The sequence below is a fragment of the Oncorhynchus clarkii genome, chromosome 15 (genome assembly GCF_045791955.1).
Source record: "Oncorhynchus clarkii lewisi isolate Uvic-CL-2024 chromosome 15, UVic_Ocla_1.0, whole genome shotgun sequence".
Classification (NCBI taxonomy): Eukaryota; Metazoa; Chordata; class Actinopteri; order Salmoniformes; family Salmonidae; genus Oncorhynchus; species Oncorhynchus clarkii.
Window position 1 is genome coordinate 4,919,433 of NC_092161.1, and position 23,515 is coordinate 4,942,947.

Sequence of the window (23,515 nt, forward strand, 5' to 3'; positions counted from 1 at the left end):
TATCTACAGTATACAGTATACCACTATGTACAGTATACAGTATACCACTATCTACAGTATACAGTATACCACTATCTACAGTATACCACTATCTACAGTGTACCACTATCTACAGTATACATTATACCACTATCTACAGTATACAGTATACCACTATCTACAGTATACAGTATACCACTATCTACAGTATACAGTATACCACTATCTACAGTATACAGTATACCACCATCTACAGTATACCACTATCTACAGTATACCACTATCTACAGTATACAGTACCACTATCTGCAGTATACAGTATACCACTATCTACAGTATACAGTATACCACTATCTACAGTATACAGTATACCACTATCTACAGTACACATTATACAGTATACCACTATCTACAGTATACAGTATAAAGTATACCACTATCTACAGTATACAGTATACCACTATCTACAGTATACCACTATCTACAGTATACAGTATACCACTATCTACAGTATACCACTATCTACAGTATACAGTATACCACTATCTACGGTATACAGTATACCACTATCTACAGTATACAGTATACAGTATACCACTATCTACAGTATACAGTATACCACTATCTACAGTATACCACTATCTACAGTATACAGTATACAACTATCTACAGTGTACAGTATACAGTATACCACTATCTACAGTATACAACTATCTACAGTATACAGTATAACACTATCTACAGTATACCTCTATCTACGGTATACAGTATACCACTATCTACAGTATACAGTATACCACTATCTACAGTATACCACTATCTACTGTATATCACTATCTACAGTATACAGTAACCACTATCTACAGTATACAGTATACCACCATCTACAGTTTACCACTTTCTAGAGTATACCACTATCTACAGTATACCACTATCTACAGTATACCACTATCTACAGTATACAGTATACCACTATGTACAGTATACAGTATACCACTATGTACAGTATACAGTATAACACTATCTACAGTATACCACTATCTACAGTGTACCACTATCTACAGTATACATTATACCACTATCTACAGTATACAGTATACCACTATCTACAGTATACAGTATACCACTATCTACAGTATACAGTATACCACTATCTACAGTATACAGTATACCACCATCTACAGTATACCACTATCTACAGTATACCACTAGCTACAGTATACAGTACCACTATCTGCAGTATACAGTATACCACTATCTACAGTATACAGTATACCACTATCTACAGTATACAGTATACCACTATCTACAGTACACATTATACAGTATACCACTATCTACAGTATACAGTATAAAGTATACCACTATCTACAGTATACAGTATACCACTATCTACAGTATACCACTATCTACAGTATACAGTATACCACTATCTACAGTATACCACTATCTACAGTATACAGTATACCACTATCTACGGTATACAGTATACCACTATCTACAGTATACAGTATACAGTATACCACTATCTACAGTATACAGTATACCACTATCTACAGTATACCACTACCTACAGTATACAGTATACAACTATCTACAGTGTACAGTATACAGTATACCACTATCTACAGTATACAACTATCTACAGTATACAGTATAACACTATCTACAGTATACCTCTATCTACGGTATACAGTATACCACTATCTACAGTATACAGTATACCACTATCTACAGTATACCACTATCTACAGTATATCACTATCTACAGTATACAGTAACCACTATCTACAGTATACAGTATACCACCATCTACAGTTTACCACTATCTACAGTATACCACTATCTACAGTATACCACTATCTACAGTATACAGTATACCACTATCTACGGTATACAGTATACCACTATCTACAGTATACAGTATACCACTGTCTACAGAATACCACTATCTACAGTATACAGTATACCACTATCTACAGTATACCATTATCTACGGTATACAGTATACCACTATCTACTGTATACAGTATACAGTATACCACTATCTACAGTATACAATATACAGTATACCACTATCTACAGTATACAGTATACCACTGTCTACAGTATACCACTATCTACGGTATACAGTATACCAATATCTACAGTATACAGTATACAATTATCTACAGTATACAGTATCCCACTATCTACAGTATACATAATACCACTATCTACTGTATACCACTATCTACAGTATACAGTATAACACTTTCTACAGTATACCTCTATCTACAGTATACAGTATACCACTATCTACAGTATACCACTATCTACAGTATACCACTATCTACAGTATACATTATACCACTATCTACAGTATACAGTATACCACTATCTACAGTATACAGTATACCACTATCTACAATATACAGTATACCACTATCTACAGTATACAGTATACCACTATCTACAGTATACCACTATCTACAGTATACAGTACCACTATCTACAATATACAGTATACCACTATCTACAGTATACAGTATACCACTATCTACAGTATACAGTATACCACTATCTACAGTACACATTATACAGTATACCACTAACTACAGTATACTGTATACCACTATCTACAGTATACCACTATTTACAGTATACAGTATACCACTATCTACAGTATACCACTATCTACAGTATACAGTATACCACTATCTACGGTAGACAGTATACCACTATCTACAGTATACAGTATACAGTATACCACTATCTACAGTATATAGTATACCACTATCTACAGTATACCACTATCTACAGTATACAGTATACCACTATTTACAGTGTACAGTATACAGTATACCACTATCTACAGTATACAACTATCTACAGTATACAGTATAACACTATCTACAGAATACCTCTATCTACGGTATACAGTAAACCACTATCTACAGTATACAGTATACCACTATCTACAGTATACCACTATCTACAGTATATCACTATCTGCAGTATACAGTAACCACTATCTACAGTATACAGTATACCACTATCTACAGTATACATTATACAGTATACTACTATCTACAGTATACAGTATAGAGTATACCACTATCTACAGTATACAGTATACCACTATCTACAGTATACAGTACCACTATCTACAGTATACAGTATACAGTATACCACTATCTACAGTATATAGTATACCACTATCTACAGTATACCACTATCTACAGTATACAGTATACCACTATTTACAGTGTACAGTATACAGTATACCACTATCTACAGTATACAACTATCTACAGTATACAGTATAACACTATCTACAGTATACCTCTATCTACGGTATACAGTAAACCACTATCTACAGTATACAGTATACCACTATCTACAGTATACCACTATCTACAGTATATCACTATCTGCAGTATACAGTAACCACTATCTACAGTATACAGTATACCACTATCTACAGTATACATTATACAGTATACTACTATCTACAGTATACAGTATAGAGTATACCACTATCTACAGTATACAGTATACCACTATCTACAGTATACAGTACCACTATCTACAGTATACAGTATACCACTATCTAGAGAATACATTTTACAGTATACCACTATCTACAGTATACAGTATACAGTATACCACTATCTACAGTATACAGTATACCACTATCTACAGTATACAGTATACCACCATCTACAGTATACCACTATCTACAGTATACCACTATCTACAGTATACAGCATACCACTATCTACAGTATACCACTATCTACAGTATACAGTATACCACTATCTACGGTATACATTATACCACTATCTACAGTATACAGTATACCACTGTCTACAGAATACCACTATCTACAGTATACAGTATACCACTATCTACAGTATACCATTATCTACGGTATACAGTATACCACTATCTACAGTATACAGTATACAGTATACCACTATCTACAGTATACAATATACAGTATAGCACTATCTACAGTATACAGTATACCACTATCTACAGTATACCACTATCTACGGTATACAGTATACCAATATCTACAGTATACAGTATACAATTATCTACAGTATACAGTATCTCACTATCTACAGTATACATAATACCACTATCTACAGTATACCACTATCTACAGTATACAGTATAACACTTTCTACAGTATACCTCTATCTACAGTATACAGTATACCACTATCTACAGTATACAGTATACCACTATCTACAGTATACCACTATCTACAGTGTACCACTATCTACAGTATACATTATACCACTATCTACAGTATACAGTATACCACTATCTACAGTATACAGTATACCACTATCTACAGTATACAGTATACCACTATCTACAGTATACAGTATACCACCATCTACAGTATACCACTATCTACAGTGTACCACTATCTACAGTATACAGTACCACTATCTACAGTATACAGTATATCACTATCTACAGTACACATTATACAGTATACCACTATCTACAGTATACAGTATAAAGTATACCACTATCTACAGTATACAGTATACCACTATCTACAGTATACCACTATCTACAGTATACAGTATACCACTATCTACAGTATACCACTATCTACAGTATACAGTATACCACTATCTACGGTATACAGTATACCACTATCTACGGTATACAGTATACCACTATCTACAGTATACAGTATACAGTATACCACTATCTACAGTATACAGTATACCACTATCTACAGTATACCACTATCTACAGTATACAGTATACCACTATCTACAGTGTACAGTATACAGTATACCACTATCTACAGTATACAACTATCTACAGTATACAGTATAACACTATCTACAGTATACCTCTATCTACGGTATACAGTATACCACTATCTACAGTATACAGTAGACCACTATCTACAGTATACCACTATCTACAGTATATCACTATCTACAGTATACAGTAACCACTATCTACAGTATACAGTATACCACCATCTACAGTTTACCACTATCTACAGTATACCACTATCTACAGTATACCACTATCTACAGTATACAGTATACCACTATCTACGGTATACAGTATACCACTATCTACAGTATACAGTATACCACTGTCTACAGAATACCACTATCTACAGTATACAGTATACCACTATCTACAGTATACCATTATCTACGGTATACAGTATACCACTATCTACTGTATACAGTATACAGTATACCACTATCTACAGTATACAATATATACAGTATACCACTATCTACAGTATACAGTATACCACTATCTACAGTATACCACTATCTACGGTATACAGTATACCAATATCTACAGTATACAGTATACAATTATCTACAGTATACAGTATCCCACTATCTACAGTATACCACTATCTACGGTATACAGTATACCAATATCTACAGTATACAGTATACAATTATCTACAGTATACAGTATCCCACTATCTACAGTATACATAATACCACTATCTACTGTATACCACTATCTACAGTATACAGTATAACACTTTCTACAGTATACCTCTATCTACAGTATACAGTATACCACTATCTACAGTATACCACTATCTACAGTATACCACTATCTACAGTATACATTATACCACTATCTACAGTATACAGTATACCACTATCTACAGTATACAGTATACCACTATCTACAATATACAGTATACCACTATCTACAGTATACAGTATACCACCATCTACAGTATACCACTATCTACAGTATACCACTATCTACAGTATACAGTACCACTATCTACAATATACAGTATACCACTATCTACAGTATAAAGTATACCACTATCTACAGTATACAGTATACCACTATCTACAGTACACATTATACAGTATACCACTATCTACAGTATACTGTATACCACTATCTACAGTATACCACTATTTACAGTATACAGTATACCACTATCTACAGTATACCACTATCTACAGTATACAGTATACCACTATCTACGGTAGACAGTATACCACTATCTACAGTATACAGTATACAGTATACCACTATCTACAGTATATAGTATACCACTATCTACAGTATACCACTATCTACAGTATACAGTATACCACTATTTACAGTGTACAGTATACAGTATACCACTATCTACAGTATACAACTATCTACAGTATACAGTATAACACTATCTACAGTATACCTCTATCTACGGTATACAGTATACCACTATCTACAGTATACAGTATACCACTATCTACAGTATACCACTATCTACAGTATATCACTATCTGCAGTATACAGTAACCACTATCTACAGTATACAGTATACCACTATCTACAGTATACATTATACAGTATACTACTATCTACAGTATACAGTATAGAGTATACCACTATCTACAGTATACAGTATACCACTATCTACAGTATACAGTATACCACTATCTACAGTATACCACTATCTACAGTATACAGTATACCACTATCTACGGTAAACAGTATACCACTATCTACAGTATACAGTATACAGTATACCACTATCTACAGTATACAGTATACCACTATCTACAGTATACCACTATCTACAGTATACAGTATACCACTATCTACAGTGTACAGTATACAGTATACCACTATCTACAGTATACAACTATCTACAGTATACAGTATAACACTATCTACAGTATACCTCTATCTACGGTATACAGTATACCACTATCTACAGTATACAGTAGACCACTATCTACAGTATACCACTATCTACAGTATATCACTATCTACAGTATACAGTAACCACTATCTACAGTATACAGTATACCACCATCTACAGTTTACCACTATCTACAGTATACCACTATCTACAGTATACCACTATCTACAGTATACAGTATACCACTATCTACGGTATACAGTATACCACTATCTACAGTATACAGTATACCACTGTCTACAGAATACCACTATCTACAGTATACAGTATACCACTATCTACAGTATACCATTATCTACGGTATACAGTATACCACTATCTACTGTATACAGTATACAGTATACCACTATCTACAGTATACAATATATACAGTATACCACTATCTACAGTATACAGTATACCACTATCTACAGTATACCACTATCTACGGTATACAGTATACCAATATCTACAGTATACAGTATACAATTATCTACAGTATACAGTATCCCACTATCTACAGTATACCACTATCTACGGTATACAGTATACCAATATCTACAGTATACAGTATACAATTATCTACAGTATACAGTATCCCACTATCTACAGTATACATAATACCACTATCTACTGTATACCACTATCTACAGTATACAGTATAACACTTTCTACAGTATACCTCTATCTACAGTATACAGTATACCACTATCTACAGTATACCACTATCTACAGTATACCACTATCTACAGTATACATTATACCACTATCTACAGTATACAGTATACAACTATCTACAGTATACAGTATACCACTATCTACAATATACAGTATACCACTATCTACAGTATACAGTATAGCACCATCTACAGTATACCACTATCTACAGTATACCACTATCTACAGTATACAGTACCACTATCTACAATATACAGTATACCACTATCTACAGTACACATTATACAGTATACCACTAACTACAGTATACTGTATACCACTATCTACAGTATACCACTATTTACAGTATACAGTATACCACTATCTACAGTATACCACTATCTACAGTATACAGTATACCACTATCTACGGTAGACAGTATACCACTATCTACAGTATACAGTATACAGTATACCACTATCTACAGTATATAGTATACCACTATCTACAGTATAGCACTATCTACAGTATACAGTATACCACTATTTACAGTGTACAGTATACAGTATACCACTATCTACAGTATACAACTATCTACAGTATACAGTATAACACTATCTACAGTATACCTCTATCTACGGTATACAGTATACCACTATCTACAGTATACAGTATACCACTATCTACAGTATACCACTATCTACAGTATATCACTATCTGCAGTATACAGTAACCACTATCTACAGTATACAGTATACCACTATCTACAGTATACATTATACAGTATACTACTATCTACAGTATACAGTATAGAGTATACCACTATCTACAGTATACAGTATACCACTATCTACAGTATACAGTACCACTATCTACAGTATACAGTATACCACTATCTAGAGAATACATTTTACAGTATACCACTATCTACAGTATACAGTATACAGTATACCACTATCTACAGTATACAGTATACCACTATCTACAGTATACAGTATACCACCATCTACAGTATACCACTATCTACAGTATACCACTATCTACAGTATACAGCATACCACTATCTACAGTATACCACTATCTACAGTATACCACTATCTACAGTATACAGTATACCACTATCTACGGTATACATTATACCACTATCTACAGTATACAGTATACCACTGTCTACAGAATACCACTATCTACAGTATACAGTATACCACTATCTACAGTATACCATTATCTACGGTATACAGTATACCACTATCTACAGTATACAGTATACAGTATACCACTATCTACAGTATACAATATACAGTATAGCACTATCTACAGTATACAGTATACCACTATCTACAGTATACCACTATCTACGGTATACAGTATACCAATATCTACAGTATACAGTATACAATTATCTACAGTATACAGTATCTCACTATCTACAGTATACATAATACCACTATCTACAGTATACCACTATCTACAGTATACAGTATAACACTTTCTACAGTATACCTCTATCTACAGTGTACCACTATCTACAGTATACATTATACCACTATCTACAGTATACAGTATACCACTATCTACAGTATACAGTATACCACTATCTACAGTATACAGTATACCACTATCTACAGTATACAGTATACCACTATCTACAGTATACCACTATCTACAGTGTACCACTATCTACAGTATACATTATACCACTATCTACAGTATACAGTATACCACTATCTACAGTATACAGTATACCACTATCTACAGTATACAGTATACCACTATCTACAGTATACAGTATACCACCATCTACAGTATACCACTATCTACAGTGTACCACTATCTACAGTATACAGTACCACTATCTACAGTATACAGTATACCACTATCTACAGTATACAGTATATCACTATCTACAGTACACATTATACAGTATACCACTATCTACAGTATACAGTATAAAGTATACCACTATCTACAGTATACAGTATACCACTATCTACAGTATACCACTATCTACAGTATACAGTATACCACTATCTACAGTATACCACTATCTACAGTATACAGTATACCACTATCTACGGTATACAGTATACCACTATCTACAGTATACAGTATACAGTATACCACTATCTACAGTATACAGTATACCACTATCTACAGTATACCACTATCTACAGTATACAGTATACCACTATCTACAGTGTACAGTATACAGTATACCACTATCTACAGTATACAACTATCTACAGTATACAGTATAACACTATCTACAGTATACCTCTATCTACGGTATACAGTATACCACTATCTACAGTATACAGTAGACCACTATCTACAGTATAGAACTATCTACAGTATATCACTATCTACAGTATACAGTAACCACTATCTACAGTATACAGTATACCACCATCTACAGTTTACCACTATCTACAGTATACCACTATCTACAGTATACCACTATCTACAGTATACAGTATACCACTATCTACGGTATACAGTATACCACTATCTACAGTATACAGTATACCACTGTCTACAGAATACCACTATCTACAGTATACAGTATACCACTATCTACAGTATACCATTATCTACGGTATACAGTATACCACTATCTACTGTATACAGTATAAAGTATACCACTATCTACAGTATACAATATACAGTATACCACTATCTACAGTATACAGTATACCACTATCTACAGTATACCACTATCTACGGTATACAGTATACCAATATCTACAGTATACAGTATACAATTATCTACAGTATACAGTATCCCACTATCTACAGTATACCACTATCTACGGTATACAGTATACCAATATCTACAGTATACAGTATACAATTATCTACAGTATACATAATACCACTATCTACAGTTTACCACTATCTACAGTATACAGTATAACACTTTCTACAGTATACCACTATCTACAGTATACATTATACCACTATCTACAGTATACAGTATACCACTATCTACAGTATACAGTATACCACTATCTACAGTATACAGTATACCACTATCTACAGTATACAGTATACCACTATCTACAGTATACAGTATACCACTATCTACAGTATACAGTATACCACTATCTACAGTATACAGTATAACACTTTCTACAGTATACCACTATCTACAGTATACATTATACCACTATCTACAGTATACAGTATGTCAGTAATACCACTATCTACAGTATACAGTATACCACTATCTACAGTATACCACTATCTACAGTATACCACTATCTACAGTATACAGTATACCACTATCTACGGTATACAGTATTCCACTATCTACAGTATACAGTATACCACTGTCTACAGAATACCACTATCTACAGTATACAGTATACCACCATCTACAGTATACCACTATCTACAGTATACCACTATCTACAGTATACAGTACCACTATCTACAGTATACAGTATACCACTATCTACAGTATACAGTATACCACTATCTACAGTATACAGTATACCACTATCTACAGTTCACATTATACAGTATACCACTATCTACAGTATACAGTATACCACTATCTACAGTATACCACTATCTACAGTATACAGTATACCACTATCTACAGTATACCACTATCTACAGTATACAGTTTACCACTATCTACGGTATACAGTATACCACTATCTACAGTATACAGTATACAGTATACCACTATCTACAGTATATAGTATACCACTATCTACAGTATACCACTATCTACAGTATACAGTATACCACTATCTACAGTGTACAGTATACAGTATACCACTATCTACAGTATACAACTATCTACAGTATACAGTATAACACTATCTACAGTATACCTCTATCTACGGTATACAGTATACCACTATCTACAGTATTCAGTATACCACTATCTACAGTATACCACTATCTACAGTATATCACTATCTACAGTATACAGTAACCACTATCTACAGTATACAGTATACCACTATCTACAGTATACATTATACAGTACACCACTATCTACAGTATACAGTATAGAGTATACCACTATCTACAGTATACAGTATACCACTATCTACAGTATACAGTATACCACTATCTAGAGAATACATTTTACAGTATACCACTATCTACAGTATACAGTATACAGTATACCACTATCTACAGTATACAGTATACCACTATCTACAGTATACCACTATCTACAGTATACCACTATCTACAGTATACAGTATACCACTATCTACGGTATACAGTATTCCACTATCTACAGTATACAGTATACCACTGTCTACAGAATACCACTATCTACAGTATACAGTATACCACTATCTACAGTATACCATTATCTACGGTATACAGTATACCACTATCTACAGTATACAGTATACCACTATCTACAGTATACAATATACAGTATACCACTATCTACAGCATACAGTATACCACTATCTACAGTATACCACTATCTACAGTATACAGTATACCACTATCTACAGTATACCACTATCTACGGTATACAGTATACCAATATCTACAGTATACAGTATACAATTATCTACAGTATACAGTATACCACTATCTACAGTATACAGTATACCACTATCTACAGTATACCACTATCTACAGTATACAGTATAACACTTTCTACAGTATACCTCTATCTACAGTATACAGTATACCACTATCTACAGTATACCACTATCTACAGTATACAGTATACCACTATCTACAGTACATCACTTTCTACAGTATACCACTATCTACAGTATACCGAATACCACTATCTACAGTATACAGTATACCACTATCTACAGTATCTACAGGATGTGCGTGTGTGTGTGTGTTCATGCATGCGTGCGTGTGTATGTGCGTGTGTGTGTGTGTATATGTGTGTGTGTGTGAGTGTGTGTGTGTGTGTATGTGTGTGTGTGTTTGTGTGTGTGCGTGTGTGTGTGTATGTTTGTGTGTGTGTGTGTGCGTGTCCCCTACCATGTGTTCCATGTTAGCAGCAGGTGGGTGGACCAGTCCTCTTAGCTTGTTGTGCAGATCTAGTATGGCGGTCATGTCTGCCTCTGTGATGGCCCTCTTCCCTCTCTGCTTGGCCTGCCACCAGTCCCCCTCTTCAACAAAGTACTTCTCCAGAATACCATCCCAGCCGAGGGCCGTACCGTTACCGCGGTTACCGTTCCCAATCATCACCGTGGAGACGGAGGCGTGGAACGCCAGTAGCATGGACGCTCCCCTTAGCCAGTCCCAGGATATCATGACTGATGGAGGGAGGGATGAATGGATTAATGGATCGATGAATAGATGGATGGACAGACTGATGACCTTTTCAACTGTGGAGCCTTGGGTAAGCTGGATGAACGATGGAGTCCCTCCTCTCCTTTGTGTCCTGGTGTAGAGGGAGAGCTTCCTGGAGTAGAGGGAGAGATTCCTGGTGTAGAGGGAGAGATTTCTGGAGTAGAGGGAGAGGTTCCTGGTGTAGAGGGAGTGATTCCTGGAGTAGAGGGAGAGATTCCTGGTGTAGAGGGAGAGATTATTGTTGTACAGGGAGAGACTCTTGTTGTACAGGGAGATATTCTTGTGTAGAGGGAGAGATTCTTGTTGTACAGGGAGATATTCCTGTGTAGAGGGAGAGATGAGGAAGAAGGAAATATAGTTATTGGCCGGGCTTAACAACCTGTATCGAGTTTTGCTAAATAACTTGAGTCAATATTGAATTTGGTAGGTACAGTGGATCGGAGAGCGGTGGTGTTGGCTCGTGGACAGTGTTATAGTTTGGGAGACTGTTGGGGTTCGCTAGGGGTAAATTGTGGAGATATAGTGATTCACCCATACTCATCGATCCCCGATTCAAATTTTGAAGATGTGTTAAGATGTGTTTTATTAAGATGCGTTTAAGATGAGTTAAGATGTGTTAAGATGAGTTAAGATGAGTTAAGATGAGTTAAGATGTGTTAAGATGAGTTAAGATGTGTTTTATTAAGATGTGTTTAAGATGAGTTAAGATGTGTTAAGATGTGTTTAAGATGAGTTAAGATGTGTTAAGATGTGTTAAGATGTGTTAAAGATGAGTTTACGATGAGTTTAAGATGAGTTTAAGATGTGTTAAGATGTGTTAAGATCTGTTAAGATGAGTTAAGATGAGTTAAGATGTCTGTGGGAGCCCAAACCAATCTAGATGAAGCATTGGCCAGAATCCTTCATGAAACCTAGTGGCATCCTACTCGGTTGCTGTTTACAGTTCCAAGGAAACAACCCACTGCTCGTGTTTTCAACTTCCAAGCACATTTTCATGCAAAGTCGACAGATTTCTCCTTTAGCTCAGGAATAAAATGACCAGACAGACAGACAGACAGACAGACAGACAGACAGACAGACAGACAGACAGACAGACAGACAGACAGACAGACAGACAGACAGACAGACAGACAGACAGACAGACAGACAGATAGATAGATAGATAGATAGATAGATAGATAGATAGATAGATAGATAGATAGATAGATAGATAGATAGATAGATAGATAGATAGATAGATAGATATATAGATAGATAGATAGATAGATAGATAGATAGATATATAGATAGATAGATAGATAGATAGATAGATAGATAGATAGATATATAGATAGATAGATAGATAGATAGATAGATAGATAGATAGATAGATACTGTAGATAGATAGATAGATAGATAGATAGATAGATAGATAGATAGATAGATAGATAGATAGATAGATAGATAGATAGATAGATAGATAGATAGATAGATATAGAAAGAGACCTGGCTCTCAAGAGAAGACAGGCTATGTGCTCACTCACCACAAAATTAGTTGGAAACTGAGCTGCACTTCCGACAGGAGGTCCAATGTATGACCATATCAGAGAGACATATTTCCCTCAGATGACACAGATCCACAAAGAATTAGAAAACAAATCCAATTTTGATAAACTCCCATATCTACTGGGTGAAATTCCACAGTGTGACATCACAGCAGCAAGATTTGTGACCTGTTGCCACAACAAAAGGGCAACCAGTGAAGAACAAACACCATTGTAAATACAACCCATATTTATGCTTATTTATTTAATCTTGTGTCCTTTAACCATTTGTACATTGTTACAACACTGTATATATATATATATATATATATATATATATATATATATATATATATATATATATATATTACAATATATATATATATATATATATATATATATATATATATAACTTTTGTAATGTCTTTATTGTTTTGAAACTTCTGTATGTGTAATGTTTACTGTTAATTTGTATTGTTTCTTTCACTTTATATATTCACTTCATATCTTATCTACCTCACTTGCTTTGGCAATGTTAACACGTTTCCCATGCCAATAAAGCCCCTTGAATTGAATTGAATTGAATAGACAGATAGATAGACAGATAGATAGATAGGATTACCCAAATTCAACTCATCAGCTCCCTGCACCATTGACTCTTTATGTTAGTTTAGGGAACTCTTTTTTGTGTGGGGGGGACTCACTGACCTCCAGGGAAATAGCCTTGTGGTATTTGATATCGGTAACTGGATTTAAACCAACAATCCTCTTTGCCGCAACACGTGCGCAAAAATGGATGGAATAGTTTGAACACGGGCTACAGTAGTGCACATATGCACAGGACAAACTAAGATGCCCCATATGCATGTTTTTCTTGATAATGTTATGGGGTTTTAATTTAAATTCCGTGAAACGAAAACTTTTATTCCATAAAAATATGTTCAATCTCAATAAAAGGTAAAATAGTAAACTTTATAAATATATTTTATTTATTTATTTACCTTTGATCAATTTCAAATGACGCTGAAATAGCTGGAATAAACGCTGTTCGTTCGAGTGACAGTCGGACGCAGCCTCACGTCAGCTGAAGTTTAACGACCAGGAAAAAGCCATTTCCTCCCGCTACGCAGTTCTGCTTCACAAATGCGATTGACTCTGCACGGTTGTCGCAAAATAAAGTCCCGTGTGAATTGAAGAAATAGCTGCACACTTCACAAAGTCGTTTTGAGCTGGATCTTTTTGACTTCACTCGGCAGGAAGGAATCTTGAACTCCAAAGCCTCCAAAAACCATTCAGTACATGTATCCTCAACTCAGACCACACCTCTCAAAAGTTATAACACAGCCCACTCGTTTTACCTGGCAAACCAGCCAGCGGGAACAACCGTGTGTGTGTTGTTTCGGTGTGTGTGTGTGTGTGTGTGTGTTGTTTCGGTGTGTGTGTGTATGTGTGTGTGTGTGTGTGCGCGTGCGTGCGTGCGTGTGTGTGTGTGTGTGTGTCTATGTGTGTGTGTGTGTGTGCGTGTGTAAACACAGTGTGATGAAAATGGGAAATAGACGACATGGTTACTGTGAAGGCCAGAGAGAGACTTGTGTTGATCACATTGAGGCTTCACAAAAACAAGTTTACATCCCAAATGACACCCAAGTCCCTATAGTGCACTGGGTTTGAACAGAGCCCCAGGTCAAAAGGTTGTGATCTGTTAAAGGGATTAGAATGTCATTTACGACCAAAACCATTTGCAACATGGGTGCCATAGAGACTGGCATGTTGTCCCTTCAACAGTATAACATAATGATCTACACACACACCGAAACAACACACACACACACACACACACACACACAGGAACAACATACACACACACCGAAACAACACACACGCACACACCGAAACAACACACACACACACACACACCGAAACAACACACACGCACACCAAAACAACAAACGCACACACACACACACCGAAACAACACACACACACACTGAAACAACGCACACACACAAACACACCAAAACAACACACACACACACACCGAAACAACACACACACACACACACACCGAAAGAACACACACACAAACCGAAACAACACACACACACACACACACACACACACACACACACATACACACCGAAACAAAACACACACACACACACACCGAAACAACACACACACACACACACACACACACACTGTTTTTTATGAATAATGACTAAATGAGGTATACTGCACTATAACTGGCAAGAATTCTACACGGTCTTTCTAGTAATGTTAGATAATGTTTGTTCATTAGGAAAGGGTTATATGGCATGTACCTAGGAAGAAAGGAGTCTATGTGGGGGTAGAAGGAGTACGGAGAGGAGCATTAACCTATGTTGGAACCGACCTTGATGTAAATCTGTGGAGATAAGAGAGGCCAGGGAGAGCCCCTCCTGAGCTCTAGTATCTGGGGGAGCCTGGAACTGTCAGCTGAGTGGTTATAATCTGTGGTGAGACTCATGAGAAAATCCCTATGTTGGTGTGTATGTATGTGCGTAGGTTAGGATGGTATAAAAGGAATGTATTTGTGAAAACTCTCGCAAATAAATCTGGATCTGATCAATTGTGAGCTGGGAATTCTGTCTGTTTTATTTAAGACCAGAACTTTACAACCTCTGGGTAACACGCACACGCATGCACTGACAACACACACACACACACACACACGCACATGCAAACACAACAAGCCTTTATATATTGACTTGAACTTCAGGTGCTGCTGCTCACGGTTTCCCCCTATGAATAACCTACCTAGCTACAGTACAGCAACCAAATCACCCACACTGAAAATAGCTATGTAGTTTTTATGTTGGAGTAGGAAGCACAGTAATTACTTACAGCAGGAGAGTTCTACAGGAGAGTTGTACAGGAGAGTTCTAGAGGAAAGTGTTACAGGAGAGTTCTACAGGAGAAGTTTACAGGAGAGTTCTACAGGAGAGTTCTACAGGAGAGTGTTACAGGAGAGTTCTACAGGAGAGTTCTACAGAAGAGTGTTACAGGAGAGTTCTACAGGAGAGTTCTACAGGAGAGGTTTACAGGAGAGTTCTACAGGAGAGTTCTACAGGAGAGTTCTACAGGAGAGTGTTACAGGAGAGTGTTACAGGTGAGTTCTACAGGAGAGTTCTACAGGAGAGTTCTACAGGAGAGCTCTATAGGAGAGTTCTATAGCAGAGTTCTACAGGAGAGTTCTACCGGAGAGTTCTACAAGAGAGTTCTACAGGAGAGTTCTACAGGAGAGTTCTACAGGAGAGTTCTACAGGAGAGTTCTACAGGAGAGTCTTACAGGAGAATGTTAAAGGAGAGTTCTACAGGAGAGTTCTACAGGAGAGTTCTACAGGAGAGTGTTACAGGAGAGTTCTACAGGAGAGTTCTACAGGAGAGTAGTAACTCACAGGCTCTATATTAGAGTAAATAGTACACTAGTGTTTCGTCTAACGAAGGGTGTTATACCAACCCTGACCCAATACTAACCCAACCTTCCCTAATACTAACCCAACCTTCCCTAATACTAACCAAACCTGACCTAATACCAAACCTGACCTAATACTAACCCAACCTTCCCTAATACTAACCAAAGCTGACCTAATACCAAACCTGGCCTGACCTAACACTAACCAAACCTGACCTAATACTAACCAAACCTGTCCTAACACTAACCAAACCTGACCATACACTAACCAAACCTGACCTAATACCAACCCTGACCTAATACCAACCCTGACCTAATACCAACCCTGACCTAATACTAACCAAACCTGACCTAATACTAACCAAACCTGACCTAATACTAATCAAACCTGACCATACACTAACCAAACCTTCCCTAACAATAACCAAACCTGACCTAACACTAACCAAACCTGACCTAATACTAACCAAACCTAACCTAATACTAACCAAACCTGACCTAACACTAACCAAACCTGACCTAATACTAACCAACCCTGACCTAATACTAACCAAACCTGACCTAATATTAACCAAACCTGACCTATTACCAAACCTGAAATAATATTATCCAAACCTGACCTAATACTAACCGAACCTGACCTAATACTATCCAAAGCTGACCTAATACTAACCAAACCTGACCTAATACCAACCCTGACCTAATACTATCCAAACCTGTCCTAATACTAACCAAACCTGACCTAATACCAACCCTGACCTAATACTAACCAAACCTGACCTAATACTAACCAACCCTGACCTAATACTATCCAAACCTGTCCTAATACTAATCAAACCTGACCATACACTAACCAAACCTTCCCTAATACTAACCAAACCTGACCATACACTAACCTAACCTGACCCAATACTAACTAAGCCTGACCTAACACTAACCAAACCTGAGCATACATTAACCCAACCTTCCCTAATACTAACCAAACCTGACCCAATACCAAACCTGGCCTGACCTAACACTAACCAAACCTGACCTAATACTAACCAAACCTGTCCTAACACTAACCAAACCTGACCATACACTAACCAAACCTGACCTAATACCAACCCTGATCTAATACCAACCCTGACCTAATACTAACCAAACCTGACCTAATACCAACCCTGACCTAATACTAACCAAACCTGACCTAATACTAACCAAACCTGACCTAATACTAATCAAACCTGACCATACACTAACCAAACCTTCCCTAACACTAACCAAACCTGACCTAACACTAACCAAACCTGACCTAACACTAACCAAACCTGACCTAATACTAACCAACCCTGACCTAATACTAACCAAACCTGATCTAATATTAACCAAACCTGACCTATTACCAAACCTGAAATAATATTATCCAAACCTGACCTAATACTAACCGAACCTGACCTAATACTATCCAAACCTGACCTAATACTAACCAAACCTGACCTAATACCAACCCTGACCTAATACTATCCAAACCTGTCCTAATACTAACCAAACCTGACCTAATACCAACCCTGACCTAATACTAACCAAACCTGACCTAATACTAACCAACCCTGACCTAATACTATCCAAACCTGTCCTAATACTAATCAAACCTGACCATACACTAACCAAACCTTCCCTAATACTAACCAAACCTGACCATACACTAACCTAACCTGACCCAATACTAACTAAGCCTGACCTAACACTAACCAAACCTGACCATACATTAACCAAACCTGACTTAATACTAACCAAACTTGACCTAACACTAACCAAACCTGTCCTAATACTAACGAAACCTGACCTAATACTAACCAAACCTGACCTAACACTAACCAAACCTGACCTAACACTAACCAAATCTGACCTAATACTAACCAAACCTGACCATACCAAACCCCACCTAATACTAACCAAACCTGACCAAACACAAGCACTACTACCATTGCTACACCAAACATGTACCCATCTATCCAGGGCCGGCTCCAGGCGTAAGCAACACAAGAGGTGGCTTAGGTCCCCAGCCACTAGGGGACCCACGACTGTTTTGGAACTGAGTCAGGATCTCAACCAGGGATGTAGTGAAACGCACATAAACACTGTTCATTCACCTTTTCATTTAGTTCATTATTGTTTAACAAACATATTATTGCGTTCTAATTGTACCTTCCTCTGTGTTCTAATAGTGCCTGCCTCTCTGTGTTCTAATTGTACCTTCCTCTGTGTTCTAATAGTGCCTGCCTCCCTGTGTTCTAATCGTGCCTGCCTCTCTGTGTTCTAATCGGGCCTGCCTCTCTGTGTTCTAATCGGGCCTGCCTCTCTGTGTTCTAATCGTGCCTGCCTCTCTGTGTTCTAATTGGGCCTGCCTCTCTGTGTTCTAATCGTGCCTGCCTCTCTGTGTTCTAATAATGCCTGCCTCTCTGTGTTCTAATAGTGGACTCTATACATATGGATTCTATACATAAGGACTCTATACTGTACATATGGACTCTATACATATGGACTCTATACATATGGACTCTATTCATATGGACTCTATACATATGGACTCTATACATATGGACTCTATACATATGGACTCTATACATATGGACTCTATTCATATGGACTCTATACATATGGACTCTATACATATGGACTCTATTCATATGGACTCTATACATATGGACTCTATACATATGGACTCTATACATATGGACTCTATTCATATGGACTCTATACTGTACATATGGACTCTATACATATGGACTCTATACATATGGACTCTATACATATGGACTCTATTCATATGGACTCTATACATATGGACTCTATACATATGGACTCTATACATATGGACTCTATTCATATGGACTCTATACATATGGACTCTATACATATGGACTCTATTCATATGGACTCTATACATATGGACTCTATACATATGGACTCTATTCATATGGACTCTATACTGTACATATGGACTCTATACATATGGACTCTATACATATGGACTCTATACATATGGACTCTATTCACATGGACTCTATACATATGGACTCTATACATATGGACTCTATACATATGGACTCTATTCATATGGACTCTATACATATGGACTCTATACATATGGACTCTATACATATGGACTCTATTCATATGGACTCTATACTGTACATATGGACTCTATACATATGGACTCTATACATATGGACTCTATACATATGGACTCTATTCATATGGACTCTATACATATGGACTCTATACATATGGACTCTATACATATGGACTCTATACATATGGACTCTATTCATATGGACTCTATACATATGGACTCTATACATATGGACTCTATACATATGGACTCTATACATATGGACTCTATTCATATGGACTCTATACATATGGACTCTATACATATGGACTCTATACATATGGACTCTATACATATGGACTCTATTCATATGGACTCTATACATATGGACTCTATACATATGGACTCTATACATATGAACTCTATACATATGGACTCTATACATATGGACTCTATACATATGGACTCTATACATATGGACTCTATACATATGGACTATATACATATGGACTCTATACATATGGACTCTATACATATGGACTCTATACATATGGACTATATATGTTTATTTTTTTTATTTTGTTATTTCGCCTTAAAAGCCAGTTGAGGAACATGGGCTATGTACAGGTGCTGTGATCTGTGAGCTGATCTCACAGCTGATGCTTAAAGTTACTGAGGGAGATATGAGTCTCTAGCTTCAGTGATTTTTGCAATTCGTTCCAGTCATGGGCAGCAGAGAACTGGAAGGAAAGGCGGCCACATGAGGAATTGGCTTTGGGGGTGACCAGTGGGGTGACCATACCTGCTGGAGCGCGTGCTACGAGTGGGTGCTGCTATGGTGACCAGTGAGCTGAGATAAGGCGGGGCTTTCCCTAGCAAAGACTTATAGATGACCTGGAGCCAGTGGGTTTGACGACGAGTATGAAGCGAGGGCCAGCCAACGAGAGCGTACAGGTCGCAGTGGTGGGTAGTAATATGGGGCTTTGGTGACAAAACGGATGGCACTGTGATAGACTGCATCCAATTTGTTGAGTAGAGTGTTGGAGGTATTTTGTAAATGACATCGCTTAAGTTGAGGATTGGTAGGATGGTCAGTTTTACTTGGGTATGTTTTGGCAGCATGAGTGAAGAATGCTTTGTTGTGAAATAGGAAGCCGATTCTAGATTTAATTTAGGATTGAATATGTTTAATGTGAGTCGGGACGGAGAGTTTACAGTCTAGCCAGACACCTAGGTATTTGTAGTTGTCCATATATTCTAAGTCAGAACCGTCCAGTGTACAAGCATTTCGCTACACTCGCATTAACATCTGCTAACCATGTGTATGTGACAAATAAAATTTGATTTGATTTAGTGATGCTAGTCAGTGGGCGGTTGCGGGCAGCGATTGAAGAGCATGTATTTAAGAGCAGTTGGAGGCCACGGAAGAGGAGTTTGAAGCTTTGAAGCTCGTCTGGAGGTTTGTTAATAACACAGTGTCTAAAGAAGGGCCAGAAGTATACAGAATGGTGTCCTCTGCGTAGAGGTGGATCAGAGACTCACCAGCAGCAAGGCTGTGTGTAGGGCTCTCTCCCATCTAGTCTACTCCTCAGGCCGTGTGTAGGGCTCTCTCCCACCTAGTCTACTCCTCAGGCCGTGTGTAGGGCTCTCTCCCATCTAGTCTACTCCTCAGGCCGTGTGTAGGGCTCTCTCCCACCTAGTCTACTCCTCAGGCCGTGTGTAGGGCTCTCTCCCATCTAGTCTACTCCTCAGGCCGTGTGTAGGGCTCTCTCCCATCTAGTCTACTCCTCAGGCCGTGTGTAGGGCTCTCTCCCATCTAGTCTACTCCTCAGGCCGTGTGTAGGGCTCTCTCCCATCTAGTCTACTCCTCAGGCCGTGTGTAGGGCTCTCTCCCATCTAGTCTACTCCTCAGGCCGTGTGTAGGGCTCTCTCCCACCTAGTCTACTCCTCAGGCCGTGTGTAGGGCTCTCTCCCATCTGGTCTACTCCTCAGGCCGTGTGTAGGGCTCTCTCACATTGGGGACCCACCATATGGTGAACTCCCATGAAGGCAGGCTTTACTGTCCGTTCTCCGGGTCACTAGCTCAGGCCTCGGCCACAGCCCTGTTTCCTGTCTCCTGTTTCCTGTTTCTTGTCTCCTGCCTCTCACTGCTAGCCAAAACCTTCTGCCTCCCTGGTCTTCCCGCCGCAGCTGAAACAGTATTGACTAGCTTCATTCACAACCCCCCTGAGACACACACACACACACACACACACACACACACACACACACACACACACACACACACACACACACACACACACACACACACACACACACATACACACACACACACACATACACACACACATACACACACACACACATATACACACACACACACACACACACACACACACACACACACACACACACACACACACACACACACACACACACACACACATACACACACACACACACATATACACACACACATATACACACACACATACACACACACACATATACACACACACACACACACTCTATTTATCTCTCTCACACTCTTTAGTACAGCCTTTCTCCATCTCCCTCAATCTGTCTTTAACTCCCTCCTTCCCTCCAACTCCCTGGTGGGAAGACACAATGAGGTGCAGATGTTGTGTTTAGGGCCCTGGTCAGATGTTGTGTTTAGGGCCCTGGTCAGATGTTGTGTTGAGGGCCTTGGTCAGATATTGTGTTGAGGGGCTTGGTCAGATGTTGTGCTGAGGGACCTGCTCAGATGTTGTGTTGAGGGCCCTGGCCAGATGTTGTGTTGAGGGCCCTGGCCAGATGTTGTG

General features: G+C 37.7%; 1 protein-coding gene across 1 annotated transcript in view; it reads right to left on the reverse strand.

Annotated features, from left to right (window-relative positions):
• LOC139366871 (cysteine-rich secretory protein LCCL domain-containing 1-like) overlaps nt 1–15,445 on the reverse strand; it is a 101,431-nt gene extending 85,986 nt beyond the window's left edge. Inside the window, exons 1-2 of the mRNA XM_071104571.1 lie at nt 15,144–15,445; nt 12,305–12,940 (exon numbers count right to left, since the gene is read on the reverse strand). Of these exons, the coding sequence (XP_070960672.1) occupies nt 12,305–12,580 (276 nt within the window). The 5' untranslated portion in view covers nt 12,581–12,940; nt 15,144–15,445. The remainder of the gene's footprint in view (nt 1–12,304; nt 12,941–15,143) is intronic.
• Between the last annotated feature and the right edge of the window lie 8,070 nt (nt 15,446–23,515).